Raw genomic sequence first — 26,409 nt, forward strand, 5'->3', positions numbered from 1 at the left:
GCTGGATCATGAGATCATCTTTCTTGCCTTCCTGATGTTTATCTTTAGTTTATCCACTCACTCAACTTTACGCATCTTGCTCTTCTTTTTCTGTCCTTGTTTCACTCCTCTCTCCCTCGCCCCACACCTCCTGCCACACTTGCGAAGGTTGTGTCCTCTCCACGCCGATTATCCGCAGGAACTCAGCTGAGAGAGAATTTTCCGGTTATCGCATCCCATTTAACTGCAGCCGGCGCTAACCTATTGTGCTGCGCCATTTCTCTAAGGCCACAGTTCTAAATCAAGCACACACAGAGAGAGAGAGAGAGAGAGAGAGAGAGAGAGACAGGGAGGGAGAGGGAGAGGGAGGATGGAGGGGGGTTGAGCATTTCCAGAAGCTGGTATAGACCAGTCTGGTTTCTTCTTATGTAACTCACCTGATGCACAAAAATATATGCTCAGGTGATTTGGACCACCACCCCTCAGTTCGTGTGCTGAAGCCTGATCTCCTCAGGCTTTGGTTGACTGTGATTCTACACGCACTTGTAAGCTCCACCTGCGCTTTGAAAAGCATCGTTCTACTTAGCACGTGACATGGCAGCATAGGGTAGCATGTTTGTGCCAGTGCTCTGCAAGCTGGCACGCACTGTCTGCCTGGCATCTGAAGGACCAGCCCTTCTGTGCCAGTCCTTTTCATGCGTGTAATCTGTGAATCAAATGGCACGATGATTATTTAAAATGGCAGTTTTATCTTTCATTTTCATGGAAAGAATCAACAACGGCTATCCTCACTTACATAAATACAGAGGCCACAACTGAACTCGACTGCTCTGGAAAGCCTTTTTTCAGGTTGCTAAACCCTACCCTTGCAGGATCAGGTAACAAATTAGAAATGGCTAACCATGAACACCCTTGACAGCTAATTACATTGTTCTATTGGGAAAAGACGAGCTTCTTTCTTGATTTTTCACAAGGCTTGACTTTCATCAAGTTAAATAACTTCGTCATCTTTGATAAATCACCTCTCTGACTGGTTAGGTGATGTGGGGCTTCTGCAAGGCAGTGACTGATAAAGTATAGTTCATCATAATATATGATATCTTTGCTCAGAATAATAGTTTCAAGTAAATTCAGAAAACGAATTATCGACTTTGTACACTAATTGGAGAGGTAGGAACTGTTGATTTTCAGTGTCCACATATTTACAGAGGAAGGCGTAATGATGGACATGTCATCTTTGGATCCAACTGTGTGAATGACATCTCATGCCCTACAGTGCCAGTCTTTCCAATTACTGCTTCATGTCAGTCAAGCCTACACTGCCACTAATGCTTAGGGAACTGGGCTTGCAGGTAGGACGCAGCCAATGTTCCCTTGAGCAAGGTACTTCACCATATATCCAGCTGTATAAATGGATACTATGTCTTTAGTTTTGCACACACTAGTGGTTGTTTTCCATCTTATTCATAATGCTGTTTTAGAAGGGTGTAATTGTAATGGTTACTTGATTTTTATGTTTCAAAAGTGCTGTCATTTCTACAAGGTGAAACCAAAGTGTATAAAGATACCCTGAACTAAAAGCTGAGAATGTGAATCATTTGATTATAAATCTAAAATTGTGGAGTACATGGCCAAATCAAGAAAATAATACCATATATGTATTAGGTATATACTGTATGTATGTATGTATGAACAGACTTTTTCCCCAGAGGCAGCTAGGAGCAAACACAATCTTATATAAGGTACACTGCGACAGTATGACAACGACAGACACACGCACCACAAACACCAACACATGAAGGTCTGACACAAAAACACAACAAACACAGAGACATGGGCTGCGGTTGATGCGTCCCTAACCGCGCTGGCCTCACTGCGTCTGAACGAGGCTGTGGAGTGCAGGAAACATGGCTGCTCTCCATCGCCCAGACATGACACAGTCACAGCACGGACATGAGGTCGGTCACAGGGGGCCGGCCTCTGGAGCACACCGTTCCGTGGTCCACAGGGCCCCACACGATGTGTCTGGAAGCTTCCGTCATGCACTGTGACACACGGGCGCATGAACGGGGCATGTGTCACCGAGGCAGAGCCAGCTGTGCCCCAACGAGGGCGCACAGAAATGAGATGCGCATTCATGCGTGTGCAATTTACACGGAGGGATTTTTAAACATTACTTGCATCTCAAAAAAGACTGCAGAAAACCCACATTACCAGAGTGAACCCACAGGATGACCACTGCCTTCACCTGGCTTACATGTTACAGATTCTAAAATTTTGTGTAAAGCCTAGTGATATTAGATAGTAGACGCTTCATACTCAGAAATGTTAATTCTTTACATAATGTTTCAGTGTTTTTATACTTTAACCAGAAGCAAAACAAATGCTTTTAAAAACTTTTTTAAAGGGAAGCAGACAAGGAAAGCAGAGAGGGTTTTCAACTGAAATGGGATCACAGTATAGAAAGTACTATGGAGGGGCCCCCAGCCACACAGGGAGATTTATATAGGGATTGGGAATTGGCCACCCTACAGACTACACCATACATACTTTGACATGTAAATCATTTACTACTTCTACTAATGAATCACTTGTCAATTCTGAAGCTGTTGACATAAGTGTTGTTCAGCACCACAGAAAATATGTCAGCCTGTCCTTGAGTACTGCTCACATGATGCCTGTTGCAGATGTTAATGTTCAGCACACAGTCTATATATAATATTTCCTCAGCCAGCAGTCGCGGATCTGCATTTGAAAGCAGCATGGGGCACAATATTCAAATCAACATTTTTTTTTTTGTCCCTCGCGTTTTAGCCGGTTTCACACTTTGCAGATTGAATTCGCGCATTTTCAGTCACAGGCTGTAATGCTGATTTACAATCAAAGAAGGCAGAGAATGTTCTCTGCTCCGCTTGTATTCACAGTAAAACTCAAGTGTCTTTCTATTTTCACGTCTTTAACTGCCGTGAGCTGTGAAAGTCATGGAGGTGAGAACGTTCCCTGGTTTCGCTGGGGTTATGAAACCAGTGAATTAGCCTACACTGCTGTCATTTCCACAATCCATACACATCACTGTTTCATTGCTCAAGATTATTTAGCATAAAATATAATGTTACTATTTGCAAATAATTCTTGAATATAGTGTGTAGTTAAGTCATCGTATATGTCCTGGTTAAATATGACCTAATGGGAAAACTCATGCTGAGTTTGTTGCCTGTATGATGGAGTTCTAGATATTTAGCAGCTGTTCTGGGCTTTGTTTTATTGCCAATCTGATTCTGCATTATAAAGAACAGTGCTTTCTGCTGTTAAAATGGAATTGATCTCCTCAAATTGCAATTCTTTTCCAATTGGCTATTTTTGTTTCTAGAATTCATATCCATAAAATAACAAGAAAAAAAGACTCTTTGAAGTTCTGACTGGATTTGAAGGTACTTTGACACCTCTCCATTACACTCTCAGCAGAGTGCTTTTAGACTTGTTCTCTCTATTAATCCCTTTGAAAGTGGAACAGTCTGTCAGTCAGTCTCTTGGTCATGCTGTGTACATCACAATGCAAATGTCATTCATTCCATTTGTGAAGGCCCTCTATTTAGAACTTTTCTAGTGCATTAACATCCAATCCTATTTCTCCCCCCCTTTGCTTTGAGACCATAAAAAACACCAAGTTCATCATACAATACTAATTTCAGTCTGTTGAGAGAGAGCGCGAGAGACTGCGTGTGTTGTTATTTACACTTATGGGTTGAATACTCAGTTAAGTATCAGAACCTTAAAAACACCAAATACACACCAGTTCGGACCCTTATTTCCGCTAATCAGACAGCTGCACGTCGACTCTTCAAGTGGCTTGTTTGTTTATTGTTTATTTATTACTTATTTATGTCCACAACTGGATATATTTAGGCTAGTAGTGATAAGCTCGCATACAGATCACGTTTTTCGGACGGGTGCACATTCTGTAATCATTATGCGATTATGTGCTATGAGTATTATGTCGACGCATTCGTCTAGAAGATTTCTAAAAGCGAAATTGTCCCAGTTGCTGTGATAGTAGGCTACGAAGCGCCCTTTCCGACCACGAGAAACATTCTGACAGGTCACGTGTGTCTGTCACTGCCTGAAACAGTTTTGAATGTGAGAAGCGCTGATCTGAACAATGGTGAGTTATAATCGGAGGGCGAATCACGGGATGCCATATGCGGTAGCAACGTCATCCAAGCGAGCACTTAAGCCAACAAAATAGGATTGGTGAGAAAAACTGACAAACTTGCTGGTTCAAGTTGATTTCCGCAGCTTCCCGTTAATTCACATCTTCCCTAGCAAAGAGGAGCTGTCCGTTAGCAGTGGTGCTAAACACTTCAATCTTAGTGGGACAACATCCGCGGAACGCAGTTTTAAATTTGATTTATATGAACACACTGTTATCATTTATCTAGAGATCAGCCTGTAGCAGCACAGCTCGAATTCTTTTCTAAAAACCCGTTCTTCACATTGATACTGGACTTATTTTACACCCGGGATAAAAGCGGTTTCTTTACAAAAGCAAGAGATCAACAGAAGAAAAACGATGGCTTTCATGGTGAAACACATGGTGGGGGGACAACTGAAGAACCTGACTGGCGGTTTAGGAGAAGAGATGAAAGCCGGAGAAGGGGAAAAGACGGAAGCCGCAGCAAAAGGAATGACACAAGAGGAGTTTGAACAATACCAACAGCAGTTGGTGGAGGAAAAGTAAGAAACGTTTACGTTAGCACTTACTGTGTAAGTTTTAATTGTAGCGCAAGTTGTGTTTGCGAACTCCTGTCGGCTGAGGTGAGAAATTGATCAGAGGAATGAATCGTGAACATCCAGCGCTGGACTGTAGATTGTGTGTTTTGCATGTCTGTCCTGCTATTTCTTAAACCGCCTCGCGCTTCCGTGCGCATCAAGGCGATCCAGATTCCATGCTCACCTCGCCGTAGCAGCTGCGCTCTCAGGGGGTTTTTCCGTTCAGTACTCATGTACAGTAGGAATTAGGCCATCTATTTTTCTTGAAATCCAAGAATTATGGGGCAAAACAAACACTGTAAATAATGTAATTTATTCTCAGAGTCAGAGCTAATTGCGTTAAACACACACGGAAACAAATTGACTTATCAAGGCGCGAGTAACTAGTCTAATATGCGCCTTGGAAAAGTCGATGTCACTTATGTTTTCACAGATTAGCTATTCTTTGTATTTCACATAAGGAGATTTTGGCAGAGGGTTACGATCATTAACATGGTACGCATTCTTTCGTCCCTGATGTAATGAATTCATCAGATATGAAAGTGCATATAAAAGATTAGGGCAAGGAGATGCAACCATACCGAAACTAATTACTTAGCCTACATTAAAATGGGGTTGGCTGTTATCTGGTAAGAGACAAATTAGACACGAATTAGGTGCCCATGATGTAATGCAATTCCTGATAGTAATATGAAGTGTGAAGTTCATATTGTTATTGTTATGTTCTTCGCTCACTAATACCCCCATGCTAGGTGTTAAACTGAGCAACTGAAGATGTGATCCTGCGTGGGAACGTGTTTTTTCTCCGCTGAAATCCAGAGATTCTGTTGCATTTAATTAAATTCTCAATCCTGTAATCTGACTTGGCTAAAAAGTAGCGTATGTGTAAAACCAGGATGTTCCTTAGAGACGCTTCGATATATTGACAAACTGGACGGACTGTGGCTTCATGTGGGCATCTTGTCTTAGTCTTTTCAAGTCGGCCTATTACGTTTCTTAGCAGAAATAACTCGAATACACGCATCTCATCCTTGCTGGTGTATTTCTGCGACTTCTAAAGCACATGACTCATATGAACTATTTTAGCCATGGATACTGGCTTACCCGCCGGCAGTCCAGCATCATCACTCGTACATGCCGGCCATCGCGGCTGAACACGGATTTATATTGGACGTGCGCCCCATGCAAGCCGTTGCGTTGACCCTCGCTGCATGGCGTTGTCCGCAAGCTTCACTATACAGCACCATCAGACACAAGAACACGTCACAACATGCGCTCTCTCCCTCCAGCCACATGCTTGCTTCGTTGCTCGCTCAGAAAAAATGATTTTTTTTTTCATATGCATTGTATTTGGATTATTCAGAGCACAGACCAGAATAATAGTACATAATAGTACTATAGCATTTCGCAACTAATCAAGATTTTCAGGTATTGTGATTTCAGTTAGCCTGAGGCCAAATGCACAAGGCTTACTGAATTGCTTTTGGTGAGGCAGCTAACATGTTATCAGCAACCACACAGACAGGAGGTCAGGAAAGCAGGCCAGCTAATGTAATGCAAGGAGACAGAACCACTCCCCTTTTAAGCACAAATGAAAAGGCAGAGCTCCAAACGCAGAGCAACATCAGCTGCTTGGTGTCTTGCGCCTGGCACTCATGCATCCTCTAGGCTCTCATGCCATATTTCACAAGTGTAACACCCTCACCACTAATACCCATCTGTGCCATCGCTGCTCCACTTCCCTGTTTGAGCCCACTAACAGGAGTCATGTTCTCATTCAGACATCTCGTTGAACATTATCAGCATTTTGCACGCTAGTTGGGTCTGTCCCTTACCATTATCCCTCCTGCATGACTGATTATGAATCTTATAGCCTCTATTGAAATTGTTCACAAATAAGTGTGCATGTGCCAAAAGCTTAGATTTAACATATATCATACCCATCCTTTTGTAAGGTATGTGACTTGTGAGAAATGCCAACCACTGGAATAAAGAACATCTTACAGTAATCATTTCTGTAAATTCCTTCTGAAGTTGTTTCTTTACTGTCCCCTTCTGGATGTTGAGGGCACTACAATACTTCCTGCAGCAATACAAATCTAATAAAGTAGGTATTCTAGCATTAATTACTCCATATCATTTCATTGATAGGAACAAGTTTCATAATAATCACCATGGCACAGAAAGAGTGATATAATTGCAGTTTGTGCAATGGATTTGTTTGCTGGCCTTCCAAATAGTGTTGCAAATGGATTGAGTCTGAAGAATCCAAAAATGTCAAGATTGGCAAACTGCCAAGTGTGAGAGTGATAAACAGCTACCTTTCCAAATAGATGAATGTCAGGCAGTTGGTGCTGCTGGAGATTTCTTGCACAAGGAGTCTGTGAATGGATCAGTTTTACCCAGAGCTGTTATGTTATATTCTCCTAAGCCGCACAGTTTCCCCCCCAGCTGTTCTTTGTTGTGCTTTTGTATTTTGTTTCCCCTAGGCAGAATTTTGCATTGCTGTCTTGTCATCTGTGGTGATGGGACTGTGTCTTCATGAAGCCAACGTGGGTGGAGTTACCATATCGTAGCAGCGCTCATTTAGACCAACCATTATGTTCTGCTATGGAGAGGAGAACGGAACTCTTCTTATTGGTTCAAACAAGTTAGCGCTTCACATTCCACCATATCTCTAGTCTTATTCCTCATTTTGAGAGTTAAACTATACTGTACTATTTGCAAAGTATTTCCTTTCTTATACTTTGGTCTGCTTTATGTAGGTTTGGGCTACATTACATTACATTACTGTGCTGGACTAGACTACGTTGTGCTTTGTGGACTTGCGTGGACTGTATGGTCTACTGTGTATGTTCAGCGCTGGTCTCATAGCTTTAGGTGTGTTTAAACGGGATTGTATTCATCAATAAAATTTGGTGTGGTTCACATCACAATTTCATCACAGATTTATTTAAGATTTATATCCCTTGTTTGATCAAAAGTGAGATTATAAAAAACAATGAATTGCTGTCTTGATGAGGAGCAAAGAGATACCCTTGTCCATGGGTCTAGACGTTTAACTGTAGACATGCACCAATAAGCTTCAGCAAAGTTGTCATTGTTTTGAGAGATAAATGAAGGAATGGTACTTTTAAAACACACACACCTACACACACTGCTCATGTCCATGTTAGACAAAAACTCAAAAATGGCTAAAGATACACTTTTGTATTCACCTTAAAAGCATATTCCAAAGCTTTGCATATCCGAAGACACCAATGGTTTTATTCCCAGGATGGAGCGAGATGCCAACTTTGCCCAGAAGAAAGCAGAACGTGCCACAGTCAGGAGTCACTTTCGGGAAAAATACAGGCTGCCAAAGGTAAGCAATTCATTTATACCATCCATAACTTATTTTTATTTGTAGAAAACATTCAATGAAACATCTTCTGCTTGTCTGGATACATATTTTCCCCCATTTGAATAAAAAACAATGTGTCCTGCTCTTGCTCTGGAGGAAAAAGTTTTTAATGCTCCCAGTTAACAAACAAGTGCATTGCCCTACACAATCTTACTCTTTTCTGCCATGTTGTCTCACTGCCACATTTTCTTTTTGCTCTGTTCTTCATTTCTGTTCCTTTCTTTTTCACCCAATTTCCACATTTCACGCTCTCCCCTTCCATCCCCTGTCCCTCTGTCAGAACGAGACTGACGAGACTCAGATCCAGCAGGCGGGAGACGACATTGAGCTGCCCACAGAGCTAGCCAAGATGATCGCGGAGGACAACCAGGAGGAGGCGCACAAGCAGTCGGTCATCGGGCAGCTGACCAACATCCAGAACGTGGATCTGGACCAGCTGAAGGACAAGGCCCAGGCCACACTGGAGGACCTCAAGCAGTCTGCCGAGAAGTGCTCTGTCATGTGACCTTGACCCCGCCCAGAAGCACACTTTGCATTTCACTCTCCCACAGTCAACGCTCCGTACCGTCACTCACTGTCCTTTTGACCTCCCCCCACTCACACAGTTTTGTGATCACATGGTAACAGTTGCACACAGCTTTGAAGGCACACATATCCAGTGGAGAGGCTATAGGCAGATATGTGTAGTTTCCTCCATGAAGACATGTAGAACACTTCCAGGAGGTTGGGGTTACATACAAGGTTACATACACAAGAAATCTTGCCCACTTGCAGGCTTTTTTTGCCACCTTTGCCCATTTACTCTTTACTGCCTGTGCTCTGTAGCTCATTGTGTTCATGGTCCCATGATCTCTTCCACGTGTTAAATTGACACCCCTAACCCCACCCATAAATCCGCCATTTCAATAATACCGTTTTGTGCTGGTGGTTTGGTATTGTTTAGCTGCTATGATGTGTCAAGTGCTGTCTTTGGGTGTCATCCTATGAGTGAAAGTACTGGTTTCAATATTTAGAAACACAATCACACACTCACAAACATACACTCCTGTAGGTATATTGGTATATGTCAGCATTGTTGTATTACGACAGAATTCAGTAAAGCTGCTGTGTAAATGTTTTTTTGGAGACTAGTGAGGACACAGGTCACGGAGTAGGGGCCTCACAATGTACAAAAATGTCAAATTGCAAATTCAGTGTTTTTGTGCGTATCTGTGGCATTTCATTAAAACTAATTTGTTTCACTAATTTTAATTGTGGAGGGGGGTAGCGGTCTGTAAGACTGGGTTCAATTCTGTGGGTTGTCATACTGTAGTACAGGTTGCTTGTCCACTTAGAGCAAAGAAAGTTGCAAATGTCAAAAATAGGTGACGGCAATGCTCACAAAATTCTTGATAATGTGCAGGACATTTACTGCAGATGCTGTTATCCAGAGAAACTTACACCGGTTACATTTTTTTTTAAATTCATCCATTTATACAGCTGGATATTTACTAAAGCAATTATGGTAAGTACCTTGCTCAAAGGTACAATGGCAGCACCCCACCTGGGAATCGTACCCATAATGTTTTAGTTTTAAGTCATACCCTATCCATAATTCTACATTCTGCCACTCATTGTACTAACAGTCTGGTAACAAGGGAGGTGGCATTCAATCTAACCAGACTTTGAGAAAGGAACATTCTGATCTTTCAGAAAGGACATAGCACATTTGTTAGAAACATACTTACAGTTCATTATGAATTTAGGATGAAAGTTTGATTAAATTGACAATATATATGTGAATATGAAAAATATTTGCTTAAATGTGTTATTCAGAATGATTATCACGCTTCAATTAGTTGAAAAGGAAAGAAATAACATTTCCTGCTCTTTTTGTTATGTACCTGGCACAGAGGTGGAAATGTTGAGCAACCCTCCATAATTGAACTGACTCCCACTTCATAGGCCTAATGGTTTTAATGAATACAATTTCAGGTTATGCAACCAAGGATTCTTTTCTAAAAACCTTTTTTTGAAGGTTCTCATTTTAAACTTGATTTTTGAATGATTAAAGAAGCCCTTGACTTTTGTTGGACTAAAAAAATACAATAAACATATTTTTTAAGATACATGTTTTAGATTGTAGATTTGTGATGTGTTTAATATTTGCGATTGTGATCATTTAGGCCTATCACAGTGATCAATGACAACTAAAATATTTACTCTTTACCCTGGAGAGATGTAAGATGCTCCGGTTTTTCACTGTTACACAGAACTTACTGTATGGTAAAACAAAGCAGTTCATTACAGTAACCTCACCCATTTTCTTGGATCTGATTAGTTGTTGATTTTAAGCTGAAGGTAAAAGCACACACTGTTGCTCTTCAAGGGCAATGGAAGCCACAACAGATCGCTCTGGTTTCTTAATAGATTAAATGCAGTAGGTTCCGCCTGCCAAACAAAGGAGTGTCTTCTCCTTGGTTTATAGAAGAATAGGCATATGTGTGCAAACTCTCTTTGTCCTCCTGTAAATATGTGGCCATTGTTAAACAGCCCTGATACTGATGTTATTTTCCTTGATGCCCTCTAGTTCTACTGCCAAGTATTACTCCAGGATTTTCTGTAATCTCCATCCCACTTTAGTTGACTAATCTTCCTTTCTTTCTCATTTCCTCTCCCTCTTTCTCCATCCGGCCTCTGCTGTTCCTTCCTTTTCCTTTTGGTCACACCATGCCTCTGGGTCAAAGGAACGTCCTGCTCAGGGGCCTGGTCTGCGCCTGTCAATTACCTTTAGGAGATCCTGCTTCTCATTATGTACTGTAGCTATTACTGCAGTAACATACATTTAGTCAGTCACTCTGGCCTCACTGACAACCCCTGCCTTCTGTCATCTTCCCAATCCCAGGGTGTTTATGTGCCTGTGTGTGTGTGTGTGCTAGTGTGTGTGCATGTGGGTGTATGTGTGTGTGTGTGTGGGTGTGCATGTGTGTGTGCATGTGGGTGTGCCTGTGTGTGTGTGTGTGTATGTGTGTGTGCATGTGGGTGTGTGCATTTGTCTGCATGTGTGTGGGAGGGTTTGCGTGTGAGATGTAGGGAGTGACTGTTGAGATTTCAAAGAACGTAATTACAGTATTCATTTGTAGTTATCAGTAATACAGGCATACTGTACACTAATATGCATCCTAGATTTAAAAACAAGTAAAAAGAAACAAGTACCTTAACTGAAAGTCCATAAACAGGTCGAGAGGCAAGAAATTGCTTGTAAATTACTTTGTTTAATATTGCTTATAAGTTCAAACAAATGAGCAATGCAGAACATTGTCACATAATACCCATTTGAGAGGATACAACTGTGTTGGATTCATGCCCCAGTTAGCAAATATTTTGACCTGTGTCAGAAATATGGACACAAAATAAGACTGAATGGTTATATTTATGTCATTTGTATTATATTTAAATTCATTTAAAGTTTATATTATATACCGTACATTAGTATCTAATTAATCAATCCATAACAAAGTGATTTTATGCTTTTTGGTGGTTCACTTTCATGGTTCACTTTTTTAACGTAGTAGTTGCAGTACTCTGTCTTGTTATCTCCGATAGGTATACGAACACAGAGCCTTTGACAGCACTCTGTATCTTCCTCTCTTGTCTCATTTTCAAGCACACCTAATTTCCTCATTCTCCTCCTCTTTCTTCTTTTCTTTTCTTTCCACCATTCTCTTTCTTTCTCATCCTTCATAGTCTTGGTCTCATTTCTCGCTTTCTTCTCTACTGCTGTGGCCTTCCACTCCTCCAGCTTCCACCATTTTCGCTCTTTGTCCCTCTTCCTCTCCTCTGCTACCTGAATCCTTATCATCTCCTTCTGCTTCCTCAGGAGTTCCTCCTCCTTTCGTCTCAGGTCCGCTATAATGGCCTTCTGCTCCTTCTCTTTTTTCTTCTCCTCCTTCTCCCTCTCCAGCCTCTCCTGTTCCCACCGTCGCTCCTCTGATTTCTGGGTCATGATTGCCTCCTTAGCCCTTTTCTTCTCCTCCTTCATCTTCACCTCTGCAATAATGGCTTTCTTCTCCTCCTCTGCCCTCTTCTCCCTCTCCTGCCTCTCCAGCTCCCTCATCCTCTCCTCCGCCCTGATAGCCTGGTCCCTCTCTCGGAGCGTCCTCTGAAGCAACGCCGCCTCCTCATCCCACTCGGCTTCCATCTCCCTCCTCTCATTCTCCATCGCCTCCCTGTTCTCCTTCATCTGGCTCAGGGCTTTCTTCAGCTCCAGCTCCAGCCCCGCTATCTTCCTGTCCTTCTCCTTTATCTCATTCCTCCACTCCTCTGCCGCTTTCCGGCGATGCTTGTTTGTCTGCCCCCTCTCCATCTGCCACGCTTCCCTCTCGATGATCAGCTGGTTCAGCAGGCTGTTGGTGGTCTTGGACCACTTCTCCTGGTCCTCCTTGCGCAGGTGCTGCACCAGCATCTTCTCCAAGTCCAGCTCCTCCATAGTGTTCTCCATGTTCCTCCTGATATTCCTCCACCTGTTCCTCTCCTCCTCCCTGGCCTGTTCTATTCTCTCCTTCTCCTGCTTCCATTCCTCCCTTTCCGACTTTCGCAGGATCTGTAGCTCCTTAATCTTCCTCAACAGCTCTGCCACCTCTGCCTCTCTCCCTCCCTCTGTTGGCTGAGCAGCCTCTCTCACTGCACTCTCTTTCTTCTTCTTCTTCTTTTTCTTCTGAGGAGACAGGTCCTCCAACATTGTGAGTGCACTAGAGGTTCTGCCCTCTGACTCCACGGCCTGTGGAAACACAAAGTGTCATGTTGAGCTTGGTACTCAGACACTTCCACAAGAACTGGCAGGAGAAAGAGAAGTTTTGTGTTCAGGTGGTCTTACCAGGTGCCATCGTGCAGGGCCTTGCACAAGAGTTTCAACCTTCTCCATCTGGGTTGTCTTGTCCAGACTGACGGGCTGAAATCCGAGAATCAGAGATCATATCCACTAATATGTTTACCAATGATGGGAGAACAAAGCACCAGGAGTGACCATGATGGGTGGTGCTACCATGTGATTTCAATCACTGACTGTTTTAACAGGCAAAGATGCTTTTCTCGCTAATGAAAAATACTATATTTAATTTGGCTCAGTGAGTCATAGAGAGTGCAAACTACACTCATTTGGGAAGTCTCTCAAGAAGTATTTCAAATCTCACTCCATTAGGCTACTTATGTTGTTTAGCATAGCCTGTTTGATACTGTCACGCTAATAATTTAGTGTATTTCTGTAAAAAGATCAGTCATTATCTGTTCACCATACAAAATGATATATACATTCTTCAAATGTTAACTTCTGTCATAATTTCTTTATATATTTTTCACAGCACCTTCTTAAAAGCATCCAACTTACACTCGACTTCCTTGAATGTTTGCCTTCCACATTGTCCCCACTTGCTGTTTGTACCTACACACACAATGGAACCTATTTACACACCAAGATTTCTGCAGGCTCTTTAGCATAGCTTACTGGTTCTATGATTCAGCTATATTAATGAAGGAGAAAGCTCATTTGTGAAATCAGAAGAAAAAATAGCTTTTTACAAAAAAAAGGGAGACAGATAATATAGGCCTCACAAGAATTCAAAATATGTTTATGTGAAAGCCCAGAATTTGGGAAGCTACTCACAGAATTCTGGAGATCTTGGCTGTACAAAGCATTTCCCTCTGTTTCCGATTTACCCCTCATGGTGGTAAAGAAAGTTATTCTAAAAAGCATATCATATATTTTTTTTAATTATGCGTAATTCATAGCCATACAGTATAAGTCTTTATATAGTATAAATAACTGTTCGCCTTCTATAATATTTTTTGTATCAACAGCAACAGAGTAGCTTGCGGGTTGAGTACTATTTCTTTTTAATACTTTATAGAGTGATATGCTGTCAAAAGGTGAAGGCAACACAACAGTTCATGCGACTGAATGAATAACAAAAATGTGTTCGCTGTACCAACTTAAAGTTTTTTTAAATTTTAAGTAATGGTCATTTAAAATAGCACTAAAATTCCAAAATTAGCTAAGAGATAAGTTTACGAATTGTATTGGCTAAATTATCACGTACGAACAGTAATTAATTCATCCGTTTATTTCAGAATAATCCATCGCCCTGAAATTCCGAAATCCCTGTTGCAATTAAACTGCCGTATTAGCCGCAATATTTTGCTTACCAGATTCAGAGGATTCGCTTTTGTAGTCGTTTTGGTAACGAAGATGCGTACGTTTATCTTTACACTACGCTTGTTTTCGAATTTCAAATGTTGCTTCTTTGTTACATCACAACACATCACAGTTACTTGTGGCACAGACAAATTTGACAAAATCTTGGGCATTTTTATTGAAATAAAAACAAACCCTTATGCTTAAAAGCTATTTGCACACCGTGGCACATATTCATTATTTTGTGAAATAAGCTGAAAAAGTTCTACGTATGGCCTATATATGCTTATCAATACAAAAACACCATTATACCATCAGAACTTTAAATCGTTCGGCAAGCAAGAATGCCTCTCTGATATTGATTATTATTGAAGTATTTAAGTATGATAGCAAATTGCGCTAGCCTATACTAAGCCTATTGTGTGCCATTCTGTTTGTTTTTTGCGGTTGGATTTATAGGCTATTCACTTGGGGGTAAGGCAAATTTTAAAACACGCCTATTTGACAAATTGTGAACTGATTACAGCTTTTTATTGATTGCAGGAGTCAAGCTCTATAAAACTCCCCTGTTCCTTACTTCAAGGAAACATTGCTTTTTGGCACTTCTTAGGAATGGAGTTTGTATATCGCAGCAAATTCTTTGAATACGAAATTCAAAAACAATTCTCTGAGTAATTCGTATAGATCACTGAGCATGTTAGCACCTTGCTTTCTGAAATTTGTATAGCCAATTTCGCGACTGCGCAATGCGGTTAGTTATAACAGAAATGCGTTTTGTAACTGCGAGTAGGCCTACCCGTGCTCCTCCAAGGTACGTTTTAAAAAAATATATATATATTATTCGAATTTTACTTATTTTTCCCTGCTTTAATATCTTGTAGTTGCTACGGCTTTGTTGAGAATTGAAAGGACTCTGAGGGGGACGGGATCATGCAAATTCAGAGGTTCCTTTTTTGGAGTGGCGTATTTAAACAAGATTTTAAAAAACAACAGATTCATCGTTCACAAAGGTGTCCACTGACTGTTGAGAATCACGAGGGTCTTAATTGCATAAAAACGTAAATGTAACATTTGGTCTCATGTTTTAGTTAAGCACATTTACTAGATTTTTCAATGATGAAAATAATTGCAGCACGTTGGAGACTTGACATTATCATGGTCAAATGGGTCAAGATGCTTGAAGTGTGAATGTGGTGGAACTCAAACTCCTAATCTCCTCAGACCTGTAGAGGACAGGAGTGTCGAATCTTAATCTCAAAACCATATTCTAAACAGAAACCTACACTACAAGGGGCATTCAATAAAATACTTGTGAAAATATTTTCACTTACATGTTTTTATAATTCACGACACTTGTTTTGTCAAAAATTGACATTTTTAAAACTTTTCTACCAATTCTCTGGATCATGCTGTAAATGTGCCATCCTGGAGAGTTATCATATAGCTCATTAGCATCTTAAACAATGCATATTCTCACCAACCCCAACTTCCTGTCACTGCCATCAGATGACAATATTGCTCACACCAATCTGTTAATCTTTCTGATAACTATGCTGCTTTCCATTGTCAGACTAAGTAACCAGCATTTGCCCGTTTTCAAGTGACATGGTAAATAACTGGATGTCCACTTACCTCCACTCTATGTACTGAAACTCAAAACAAACAATAATAACAGAGCAAAATGGCTCAATCGGTGTGCCAAGAGAAGGGGCATTGAATGTTTTCCTGAAATGATGTCACTGGGACTTGAGCTTTTATTTACTAATTGAGACACTTGAATATAAGGCAAATTGTTAAATTTCACATTTATTTCAAATTCACATTCCATGACATAAGCAAATCAATTTCTTTTTTAAAAAGCATATTTGTAAAACAAACATTACACAACCAGTGTGATGAACAGACCTGAGCTGTTAAAGAGGCTTTCCTAAAGCGTTGCCTCTGCCAGATGAGGGAATTTTCAAGTCCTAAAAATCTCAACTGTTGTATGGAATAATACTCCCTTTCAGAGGATGCTAGCAACAGTATACTGATAAATAACAGTTAAGCCTCTTCACAGCTGTATTCTCTTATCATAGTAGGGGGCAGCTGAGAGCTGTAGTATTCAGGCACACACCAAAACCACAGCAGATTTGCCCTCAGCTTGATCAAACTGTACATTAGCTCAAACTGTACAAAGTGCTGGGCTTCACCGTTTCGCATTTGTCAGTTGGACTGTGTCAAAGTCTGAAGTAAACCAATAAGGAAAAAGCATGTCTTCCCTTGCGACACAGTAGTGTAGCTCCGCTCAAGGGTTGTGACTGGCATTCTACTTAACACACAGTGGTAGGACTATGGTACTACTGCGATACATGTGCGTGCGTGCGTGCGTCTGTGTACGTGAGCTAATGGAACAGCCAGGGGTGGCCACGGAGGGCTTTTGAAAGCATTTACACGGGTCAGTTTCCATTCTATTCAGATGCACAGCCATCAGTTCCTTGGGAAACTACTACAAATGACTACTGAGTTAGCAGCTTGACAGCAAATACATCATCTTTCATCTTGAGTAAGACCTTTACAAATGCTATGGAGACAGACATGTAATGAGCAATGAGTTTTAAGTTCCAAGTTCTAGACCGTTTAGTCTTGCTGTGTAAGGTTTGGACAGTGAGAGGGAGCTGAAGGCCCTGCTGTTTGTGGAAAACCATAAGGGGTTGGCAGCTCCTGAGCAGTGAATTTTGGTAGATCCAGCTTCTTTTCTTGGACTGGCCTGGTTCTGGCACATTACATTCCTGGTGTGCAATGCTGTCCCCAAGGCCTGGACCAATGTTCACTGCACACAGCAGGCTGGAAAAGAAGAACAAAGAATCAAATATCAGACAGTAAACACATCATTCCACATCTTCATTATGACTCCTGGGCTTTCAACTTTAAGCCAAAACGGGAAGGGAGGATGTCAGGTTAGATCCTTTTATTTTTCTCTTTTTAACCTAACACTCATTCCACAAAAGGTTATGAAGACTCCAGCCGCCCCCCACCCCCCCACACACACACACACTTTACCCAAGCAAACACTTCAGCCAAACACCAACCAAGCAGCTGAGATTGCAGGGGTCAGGGCTGAAAGGTCAGGGGTCACAACACGCACTCAGGTTAAGGAGAACACCTGCCTCAGCACAGCCCCTGAGAATTGGGGCTCTGAGCCCACAGAAGTGGCCTTCTGGCTTCCAGGATAACAGGAGACTAGTCCCTCATGAGATGAGGAAGCAGGATCGTTAAAAACAGCCAGGTTGTGCCTCCACAAACCCTCCCTCCCCTCAGCTGCTGTCGCCGTGGCGCCCGCCAGACCATAATGGGCAAGCGAGAGACGTGGGGCAACAGTGGAATCACTTCAGACGGCAAGGTCCAGAGTTTCACTGCGGAAGGGCATCTCTGGAGACTACCCACAACACATTGCATTACCACGGTAGCCGTCTTGTGACTGATTTAATTGCGTGTGGCTGGGGAACAGAGCCCAGGTGTGGAAGTAGGCTAGCCATGCACAGCTCGGATGCGTTTCCCTCTTGACATATCGACTGGCGAAAAGAGCAGACCGAGGTCCCCGCAGAGCCCTGACGACGAGGGAAGGCAGGTGTGGCAGATTCAGGAGAGCAGGGCGGCCATTACGAGAGCTGCTGGAGTTGAGGGGATGTGACGGCTGGTGCACCACAGTCAGGAAGGAGACTGCATGGGGGTAATGACTGGGGGGGGGGGGTCCCTACCTCTCACATTCAATTCCAAGCCTCATTTCCCTTTTATTATAATACCACAAGACTGTTGCATTTATTACCATCAAAATGTACAGAACCCAAATTTACAGGATCTACTGTTTTATAAACTTATATGCTTTACTGTATATAAAGTACGTACTTTACATGTTTATGTGCTTTATATACGTACTGTGCACACGTGCACACACGGCAACACGTGCATCTGATAGCAGTAGCGACACACACAGAGGAGACGCATTCATAGTACAACAATGATGAGAGGTTTCCCCGTGCACACACACACTCATAGCTGCGTACTGAGCTGATGCCCTCAGATGCGCACAGAGCGTAGCCCAGTCACGAGCGCAGGTCACGGATACTCACTGCTCCGAACCGACTCCGAGAAGGGTTCCCTGTCCATTGACACGTCTGTCTGGGCCTCCCGCATCTGAAAGGTGCGACACAAACTGGCGCTCACAAACGGGCACAGATCTCTGGAACGGTTAAACACACGCAGCTGAATTTTCTCTAAATCCAAACGCCATGCCATCCACTAGTTGCTACATGTTCGTTCGTTTGAAGCCCTACCTTCAAGTGCTCTTTGAGGTATTCAGCTCTGGTCATCAGCCTTTTAATCTGTAAAAGCGAGAAAATGCAAAGACACCGGTCACACTTTCAATAAGAATTGAACTGGCTGATCCCACTGACCACAGCCAGTACAAAGAAAGGCAAGTGCTGTTGTACTGATGTTATGACTGTGTGTAGTACAGCTGGGCTGGTCTATGCTATCGGACTAATGACTGTGTGTAGTACAGCTAGGGTGGTCTATGTTGTCGTGCTAATAACTGTGTGTAGTACGCTTGGGGAGGTCTGTCCTGTTGTACTAATATAATGCCTGTGTGTAGCAAAGCTGGGCTGGTCTGTGCTGTTATAGGCTGCTGTAATGTCCACACTGAGGCCCTGTGTGTGTGTGTCTATGTCACTTCTTTTTAATGAGTGTGGTCCCTGAATGGGCCCCTGAGAACCCACCTCACTGTGGAGCAGCTCTCTCCGGCGGCCCTGGGCCTCCGCTGCGGGAGAGAGGGAGGGGAGGAGAGAGGGAGGGGAGGAGAGGCAGAAAAGTGAGAGAGAGAGAGGGAGTGGGGGGGAATACAGAGCATCACTGCATTTCAAATGTTCCTTACTCGCATAACAAAAACAGCAGTATAAGATCTACACTGTACAGATCTGGGAGACTTCACTTTCATAAAATTCTTGGGTAGAGCCTACACAAAGCAAGCTCAGTCATGAAGTAGCTGTGCAGAAACAGTTTAATCATTCTGAGGACCAACGGTTAAAATATGATCATACTGTATGGCCTGTACTTGAGCACAGTAAAATCTTTAGGATACACTTTCAGTGTGCGGCTAAAGCTGGAGCTTACACAAATGTCATTTCAACATATGATTGAACTAATTTAAACATTAAGAGCAGAAAAAAATCTTTGGCAAAAAATACAGAAGAAGATTGGCCCTTGTTATACACCCCTGCCCCAAATGTTCTCGAGAGTGACACGTGCTCGTGTTAACGCATCGATTAATACGTTAACCCCGCCCCTCAGACGCGCAGGGCTCGAGCAGCTCGGTCTAACGCGGCGGCTGTGCTGACAGACGTGGGGCGCCTGGCGGGTCTCACCAGCTAGCGCTAGCAGCAGCTCCCCCAGACTCTGCTGATACAGATCCAGGGTGTCCTGATCCTCCATCCCACTCTCCTCCTGGGAAAGGAGAGGGCAATATGACACAAGTGAGGGAGGCCAAGGCCTGCACAAGCTTGAACAGCTAGTACACTAACATGCAAAAGAACAGTCGGTGCAGCTACAGAGCTAGATCCCCCACAACCACTCTCGGGTCCTCTTTCAGAGATGGAAACATCTGCAGGGTTCACTGCAGGTTTGAGCCAAAATGTCTGCAGATGGCTCCCTTTCAGTACAACCTACTTCCAGCGTAATCTAAAATGTCTCAAACAAGGGCACTGCGACCGCCATCTGGGCCCCCTCTACCCCAAGGATCCTGAACCAGCTTGCCTTGGCCGCAGCAGCCGATGCCACGTCCAGAGCCGCCAGCCAGCGGGGCTGGTCCCGGCACATCTCTAATTAGAGAGAGAGTCAGGGTCAGATCTGGTGCCCGGAGGAGACTGACACACAATGGCAATCTATCAAAGTACCGTAGATTTATACTGTTCAAAAAACTTTATTGTCCTTCAAAGAACTTTCAGCAGCTCAGCAAAAACAATCCGCAGCGAACGCACTGGATTACAAATTAAGGCGGATTACAGTGGCACTGTCGAGATGGCGGAATTAAAATAATTAGCGTTACCTCTGAGGATGTCCCGGGAGGACCTGGCCTCCTCAAAGATGATTCTGTTGTCTGATGCTACCAGCGCTTTCAGCTCCTCTGCCCGAGACACGTACTGATTGACCTGCAGGAGATTAGGTGTGTCTTAATGACTAATTAGGACGCACACACACACTGTAGGACGGAGTGTAGCACAGTGGGTAAGGAACTAGACTTGTAACCGAAAGGTCGCAGGTTCGATTCCCAGGTAAGGACACTGCCGTTGTACCCTTGAGCAAGGTACTTAACCGAAATTGCTTCAGTATATATATCCAGCTGTATAAATGGATACAATGTAAAATGCTATGTAAAAAGTTGTGTAAGTCGCTCTGGATAAGAGCGTCTGCTAAATGCCTGTAATGTAATGTAATGTAATGTAATTACACGCGTGTACACGCGTGCACGCACACACACACACACACACACACACCTTCCATAAAAAAACACTGCACAAACCTTGCAATACACAACTCTTACCCAATGTTAATTTCATATCTGAAAATGATAACAAAAACACTCCTTGATGAACTGCTTTTTAATGTCGAAAATGGTACCAACACTGAAATTGTCTGCAAGAACCATTTAAATCCTTTGGTTGAATCCTTAGACTACATATCTATGACTGCGCATCCCGGCACACACCTTTTGTCTCAGCGCATCTTTGCGGATTCTGTCCATCTCATCTGGGGTAGGGGGAAGACAACAATTTACTAGTCAAATTCACTGGGCTTTATCTGTGTAAGTACTCAGTTATGAGCTATCAATACACAATAGCAGCCTACAGCTCACAGCACCTAATAACACATTTTCCAAAGTGTTTCTATGGTAATTTCTCCAAGGCTCTTATTGCCTTTGTGAAAACTGCAATACCTGTTGTCAGTGCACTGAGCTGAATCTACTGTACTGAATTGAGTGGGAGTGTCAGTGACAGTGTGGAGCCGGCGGCTGGGTTTGCCCTCACAGTGAATGGCTGGGACGAAGTGCTCCAGCGCGTTGCAGTACAGAGACAGCGCGGCAGACCTGTCCCCCTCCTGGTCCTTCTGCACCGCCCGCAGCACCAGCTCTTTCTGAGAGGGGAAAGGAAGGAGGATGAGGCAATGGGCAAGGTTCAGAAATGCTGCTGGCCATTTTGGCTCTCACTCCCTCCTTACTGAGAGAGTAAAGGAAGGAGGATGAGGCAATGGGCAAGGTTCAGAAATGCTGCCAGCCATTTCGGCTCACACTCCCTCCTTACTGAGAGAGTAAAGGAAGGAGGATGAGGCAATGGGCAAGGTTCAGAAATGCTGGTGGCCATTTCGGCTCTCACTCCTTCCTTACTGAGAGAGTAAAGGAAGGAAGATGAGGCAATGGGCAAGGTTCAGAAATGGTGGCTCTCCTGGACCCCACTTCACATATGGAGACTTACAGCCTTCCCCAAATTCAGAAACACTGGTGGCCAATTTGGCTCTTCTAGATCACCCCCACCCATAGAGACTTACAGCCTTCCCTAGGCTCTCTGCACTGGGCATGTGCTCCAGGTCCACAAAGGGGTGTGTGAAGAACTCGGCGAAGGTGATGCGGGTGTCGGGGTCCCGGTCCAGCAGCCTCAGCAGAAGGTCTCTGCAGTTCCGGGATACTCTTCCTCCTGCTGGCAGCTGGAACACACCAACGTCAGTTACCCACTGGAACACCATACCCAACATTAATACAAATACAGCTCCCACCACCAAGAGGACCTTTCAAAATCACTCACTCAAAACTGACTTTCCTGAAATTATATGAGTGACTACCTGTCAACGTAGTTACTCCTGTCTCTGTTCTCTGAATCACCAACAATCTCAGAGACCCTCAACACCTCAGACAATCTGTATACTCAACATACATGGTATGGGAGATGTATGTCTCCCCCTTATGGTAAATGCCTGTAAATACAGAGGACCTGAATACCACAATACTGTTTCTTGGAATTGACACTTCACTCAAGCTGTTTGTGTGTTTGTGTATGTGTGTGTGAGTGTGTGTGCATGTGTTATTCTTCAAATAAGTAAGCAATACACCCAGCACATCCTTGTGTGTGAACATGCAGTTATATGTAATCCAGTGGAATAAATGTAGTGTAATCCAGCGAAAGCTCGGTGTAACCTCGATGGGCCGGTCGCTGCGGATCTTCTCCTCCAGCTCAGCGTAGGAACGAGAGGCGAACGGCGGGCGTCCAAAGAGGGCCTCTGAACAAGGACACGGACATGTGAGAAATGACTCATTTCTGTCCTCGCGTGGTGCAGCTGAATCACAGAGGAACTCATCAGGTACGAAATTCAATAGCTATGTGACAAGACCACAGAGAGTATATACCGCCATCCATCCGGTCAGCATACACTTGCTAATGAGGGATAATCTCACTCGGCTACGATTCCAGAGAAGCTTTTGATCTTCCTGATGGTCTAATATTACACCCCGGTTCACTTCACATTCTGCACAAATGATCCCCTGACGTGTTTAATTTTATTCTGTGACTGCTGTGGAAATGGAAACGGGCTGGAGTGAAAGAGAAGGGGGTGCTCATAGAACGCGAGCGTATCGGAGGCTTACCGTACATAATGACCCCCACGGACCAGAGGTCGACCCGCGCGTCGTACTGCCGGCGGCACACCATCTCCGGGGCCATGTAGAGCGGGGAGCCCCTCAGCACACTCTGCTCGTCCCAGGGAGACATGTACTGCGCAAAGCCAAAATCTGCGCACAGACACACACACAGACATACGTGCACGCACACACACACACACATACACAGACGTACGCACGAATGCACGCACACACCAATACAGACATGCACACACACAGGCGTACACGCACACACGCACGCATACATATACACATACACATATACACACAAACACACATACATACTCACACATTGGTACGTATGCACGCACATACAAACACACACACACGTATATACACACACACATACACACACATTGGCACACAGGCACGCACGCGCACACAAACATACAAACACACACACACACACAAACACACAAACGCACACACGTTCACCCACATACACAAACGCAAAAAACGTGTCAGGGTGAAACAGCGCTGTGCTGGCACAGTAATGACAATCCTGACTGTGCTGACAGCTCAAACACAGTGTAACACAAAGCTTCGCCTCAGAGGCCTGAATCATAGGCATTACTGCACTGCCTTTCCCGGGCGAGCCTCAGATGTCCTCATTCGCCCCGACGCAAAGCGGCCGGGAGCGCTTCATGAAAAACATTTATGAACACAGAAAATAAGCAACGCCCATGCATTAATGCAAATGAAACCGATTCACTGGAAATGCCAGAGCAGTGCACTGAAGCCATGCTCTATATATGGTAATAGATAACTCCCTCGCTGCCATTTCCTTGACCTGTGCTACTTCGCCGCCCACACTCACATCAATGTCACACCCACATTCCAACTCCTCTCGCACACTACAGAGAACTCACCCAGTAATCTCAACACATCAGTCCCAAAGAGTGGGAGCAATAGGGCGTGACGTTTGCTAAATAAGGAGTTATGGGTAATGCTGCTGTATACCCTGTACAGCGAGGTGTACACAATAATGTTGTGCGACACGCCAAGTGTACAAAGTAATGTTGTATTATATGTGAGGAGTATGGAGTATTGCTGTATTATGTGTAAGGTGTACAGAGTCATTTTCTATTATAAGTGAGGTGGTTTGAGTAATACTGTTATGACAATGAGCTGTTTGGAGTAATGTGGATGCATGTATGTGTAGGGAACTGTGTGAGTGTTACAGTGAGGTGGTGGGAACAGTGCTGGTGTAGAAGAGCTGCTGACCTGCCAGTTTGAGCACTGATCCGCTGAGCAGGATGTTTGAAGGTTTAAGGTCCAGGTGGGAGATGTTGCGCTCGTGAAGAAACTGCAGAGCACAGGCTATTTCCACCGCCACAGCGAGAGAGAGAGATAGAGAGAAAGTGTGTGAAAGAGAGAGAGAGAGTGAAAGAGAAAGAGAGAGAGCGCAGGCGGGAGACCGGGCCATTACACTTCTGATCTGGGTCAAAACAAGTAGCTCAGTGAGACAAACAATGGACAGGGAGAAAGCCGAAGACAGGGAACCTGTTTACAATGCGTTTGGCACCCTGTAACAAGTGGTGGTTTAAACTGACACAAGGGTGGCCCTTGACAGCTCCGACAGCGCTTAATTTCAGCGTAACAACTACCCTGCTCTTTGTTTCTGGTGTAGCCGCAGTCTCTGGGGGAAGCTCGTGTAATTGCACCTTATCATTTCAAAGTTAGCACATTCGCACCATATCATTATCCCGTTACCCTGAGCCGTGGGGTGCAGCCAAAATAACGGCTGGTGCAGGGACGGCGGAGGCTGAGGAGACGGCAGGGTTCGAGGGGGGGCGGAGCCTCACCGATCTGCTGCAGGAAGCGCTGGGCCACCCTCTCCGGCAGCAGGCGGCGGCTACGGATGAAGCACGACAGGTCCCCGCCCGAACACCACTCCAGGATCAGGTAGATGTTCTCACTGTCCCACTGTACAGAAGGTTCCGGAGAAAGAGGGGACATCCAGCTTAACTACCACAGTGAGTTCACCAGGGTTACAACTTTAAAACACCTGACTGAAGTCCGGATTGGGAGCATAGTGACGCAGTGTCACAACGTGTGACTGTGAGTTGGGGGGGGGGGGGGTGTTTGTAAGGGCAATAAGAAGGGAGGCGTTCAGTTGTGGGGTAAAAAGGAGTGGGGTACTATCCTATACCTGGAAGTCCTTAAGCTGTACAATGTGCGGGTGGCGCACGGTCTTCAGAATCTCGATCTCCGTCAGTAGATTCTCCATGGAAGCCTTGTTCAGGCTCTTCTTCCCCACAACCTTCACTGCCACCACCTCCCGGCTGTCGCCCTGCAACAGACCCAGCCAGGTCGTCATGACTCAAGCAATGCGCACGAGCACTCAACAGTAACGGCCCACAGCAGCAAGCAGGAATGTAGCTTAGGTCATCCAGTGTAACTTTAGGCATTACATTATTACAGTAGAACATAGTCCTAGCTATGGCTATGTAATGTCGCATTAATCAGTGGGACATGTGTTGTTGCTTAGATCAAAGGTGCATTGTCGGCAGCGAATTGCATGTGGATCACAACGAAATCAACAAAAACGGATTCCTCCTATTGAATGATAAGAAATTACTCTAAGCATTACTTTATTATTTACGTTTCATTAATTCAGCAAGCTGGATAATTACATCTAGATATCAGGAATTTTATAGAAAGCAGGGGGTGTGTCACAAACCTTCCGGTATGCCTTGTAAACTGTCGCATAGGTACCACTGCCCAGCTTTTCAGTCAGAATGAAGTCCGCCAGTTTCGGCGGGGCGAAGCTCGAAGCCATGCCGCACTTAACAACTTGCCGACGGGTACCTGTGCGACTTCTCAGTGGACTCCTTGAAGCAGTGGGAAGTTACTGTCGCTGTACGTAAATGCAAGTGTGGTTAACTGCAGAGTCACATCGCAACTTCCTGGTAAACACTGGTGTGAATAACTATTTGAATAGCTAACGTTACAGTTTGGTACAACTTCCGACATAACGATACACCCCCAGATATGATACTCACCACAAATACATAAACGGTAGCTAACTATCCATAAGACACACTTGGTTAGCCGTACCTGCTAGCTAGCCAGCTACACAGATCTGGATATATAGCAACCTTTTCAGTTAACTAGCCAGCCAGGCTAACTTGCTTGTCATGCTAGTTAGATACATCTTTCCAATTGTGATAATTATTTACAAGCCAACACATGTAATATAAATATCTAAATAATCTGCGTTTGCACTAATATAGCCAAATTATCTAATTCTCTTGCAGAAAGAGAATGTGTCTAACGTCAGCTCCAACGTAAAACATGCTCGCTGACAACTACAGATCATGTTGACTCACTGTAGAATGGTAGGATAAAATGGAGTGTTGCCCCTACTGGTGAAATTGGGTTACT

At 43.9% G+C, this 26,409-nt stretch overlaps 3 protein-coding genes across 3 annotated transcripts; 1 reads left to right on the forward strand and 2 right to left on the reverse strand.

The window, feature by feature from the left end:
- The first annotated feature begins 4,018 nt into the window (after nt 1-4,018).
- Nucleotides 4,019-10,260, forward strand: LOC118227144 (complexin-3-like). Its single transcript, XM_035417309.1, has 3 exons — nt 4,019-4,713; nt 8,026-8,113; nt 8,433-10,260. The coding sequence occupies exons 1-3, from the start codon at nt 4,550-4,552 to the stop codon at nt 8,655-8,657; spliced, it is 477 nt and encodes a 158-aa protein (XP_035273200.1). The 5' UTR covers nt 4,019-4,549; the 3' UTR covers nt 8,658-10,260.
- Nucleotides 10,261-11,492: 1,232 nt separating this feature from the next.
- LOC118228174 (golgin subfamily A member 6-like protein 2) lies at nt 11,493-14,567 on the reverse strand. The gene is made up of 6 exons (XM_035419510.1): nt 14,333-14,567; nt 13,794-13,872; nt 13,518-13,571; nt 13,008-13,082; nt 11,851-12,911; nt 11,493-11,520 (listed from the first exon to the last, which is right to left on the reverse strand). The coding sequence occupies exons 2-6, from the start codon at nt 13,851-13,853 to the stop codon at nt 11,493-11,495; spliced, it is 1,278 nt and encodes a 425-aa protein (XP_035275401.1). The 5' UTR covers nt 13,854-13,872; nt 14,333-14,567.
- A 1,533-nt stretch (nt 14,568-16,100) lies between these two features.
- ulk3 (unc-51 like kinase 3) lies at nt 16,101-26,357 on the reverse strand. Its single transcript, XM_035418638.1, has 17 exons — nt 26,028-26,357; nt 25,706-25,882; nt 25,175-25,315; nt 24,828-24,948; nt 24,247-24,342; nt 22,990-23,133; nt 22,543-22,625; nt 21,900-22,055; nt 21,383-21,488; nt 21,064-21,104; nt 20,404-20,506; nt 20,112-20,176; nt 19,724-19,802; nt 19,079-19,119; nt 18,638-18,685; nt 18,434-18,497; nt 16,101-17,147 (listed from the first exon to the last, which is right to left on the reverse strand). The coding sequence occupies exons 2-17, from the start codon at nt 25,802-25,804 to the stop codon at nt 17,131-17,133; spliced, it is 1,404 nt and encodes a 467-aa protein (XP_035274529.1). The 5' UTR covers nt 25,805-25,882; nt 26,028-26,357; the 3' UTR covers nt 16,101-17,130.
- Nucleotides 26,358-26,409: the final 52 nt, after the last annotated feature.

This window comes from Anguilla anguilla, chromosome 5, assembly GCF_013347855.1.
Source record: "Anguilla anguilla isolate fAngAng1 chromosome 5, fAngAng1.pri, whole genome shotgun sequence".
NCBI lineage: Eukaryota > Metazoa > Chordata > Actinopteri > Anguilliformes > Anguillidae > Anguilla > Anguilla anguilla.

What these genes read in the sequence shown, in the direction of transcription:
- LOC118227144 (XM_035417309.1), top strand. Translation starts at nt 4,550, where the DNA reads ATGGCTTTCATGGTGAAACACATGGTGGGGGGACAACTGAAGAACCTG. An exon ending in CAGCAGTTGGTGGAGGAAAA is followed by an intron (nt 4,714 to 8,025) that starts GTAAGAAACGTT and finishes TTTTATTCCCAG; the next exon opens with GATGGAGCGAGATGCCAACT. An exon ending in AAAAATACAGGCTGCCAAAG is followed by an intron (nt 8,114 to 8,432) that starts GTAAGCAATTCA and finishes TCCCTCTGTCAG; the next exon opens with AACGAGACTGACGAGACTCA.
- LOC118228174 (XM_035419510.1), bottom strand. Translation starts at nt 13,853, where the DNA reads ATGAGGGGTAAATCGGAAACAGAGGGAAATGCTTTGTACAGCCAAGAT. An exon ending in GCCAAGATCTCCAGAATTCT is followed by an intron (nt 13,572 to 13,793) that starts GTGAGTAGCTTC and finishes TTGTGTGTGTAG; the next exon opens with GTACAAACAGCAAGTGGGGA. An exon ending in AACATTCAAGGAAGTCGAGT is followed by an intron (nt 13,083 to 13,517) that starts GTAAGTTGGATG and finishes CTCGGATTTCAG; the next exon opens with CCCGTCAGTCTGGACAAGAC.
- ulk3 (XM_035418638.1), bottom strand. Translation starts at nt 25,804, where the DNA reads ATGGCTTCGAGCTTCGCCCCGCCGAAACTGGCGGACTTCATTCTGACT. An exon ending in TTTACAAGGCATACCGGAAG is followed by an intron (nt 25,316 to 25,705) that starts GTTTGTGACACA and finishes GGTCTGTTGCAG; the next exon opens with GGCGACAGCCGGGAGGTGGT. An exon ending in CTTCGTCCCAGCCATTCACT is followed by an intron (nt 21,105 to 21,382) that starts GTGAGGGCAAAC and finishes CCCCTACCCCAG; the next exon opens with ATGAGATGGACAGAATCCGC.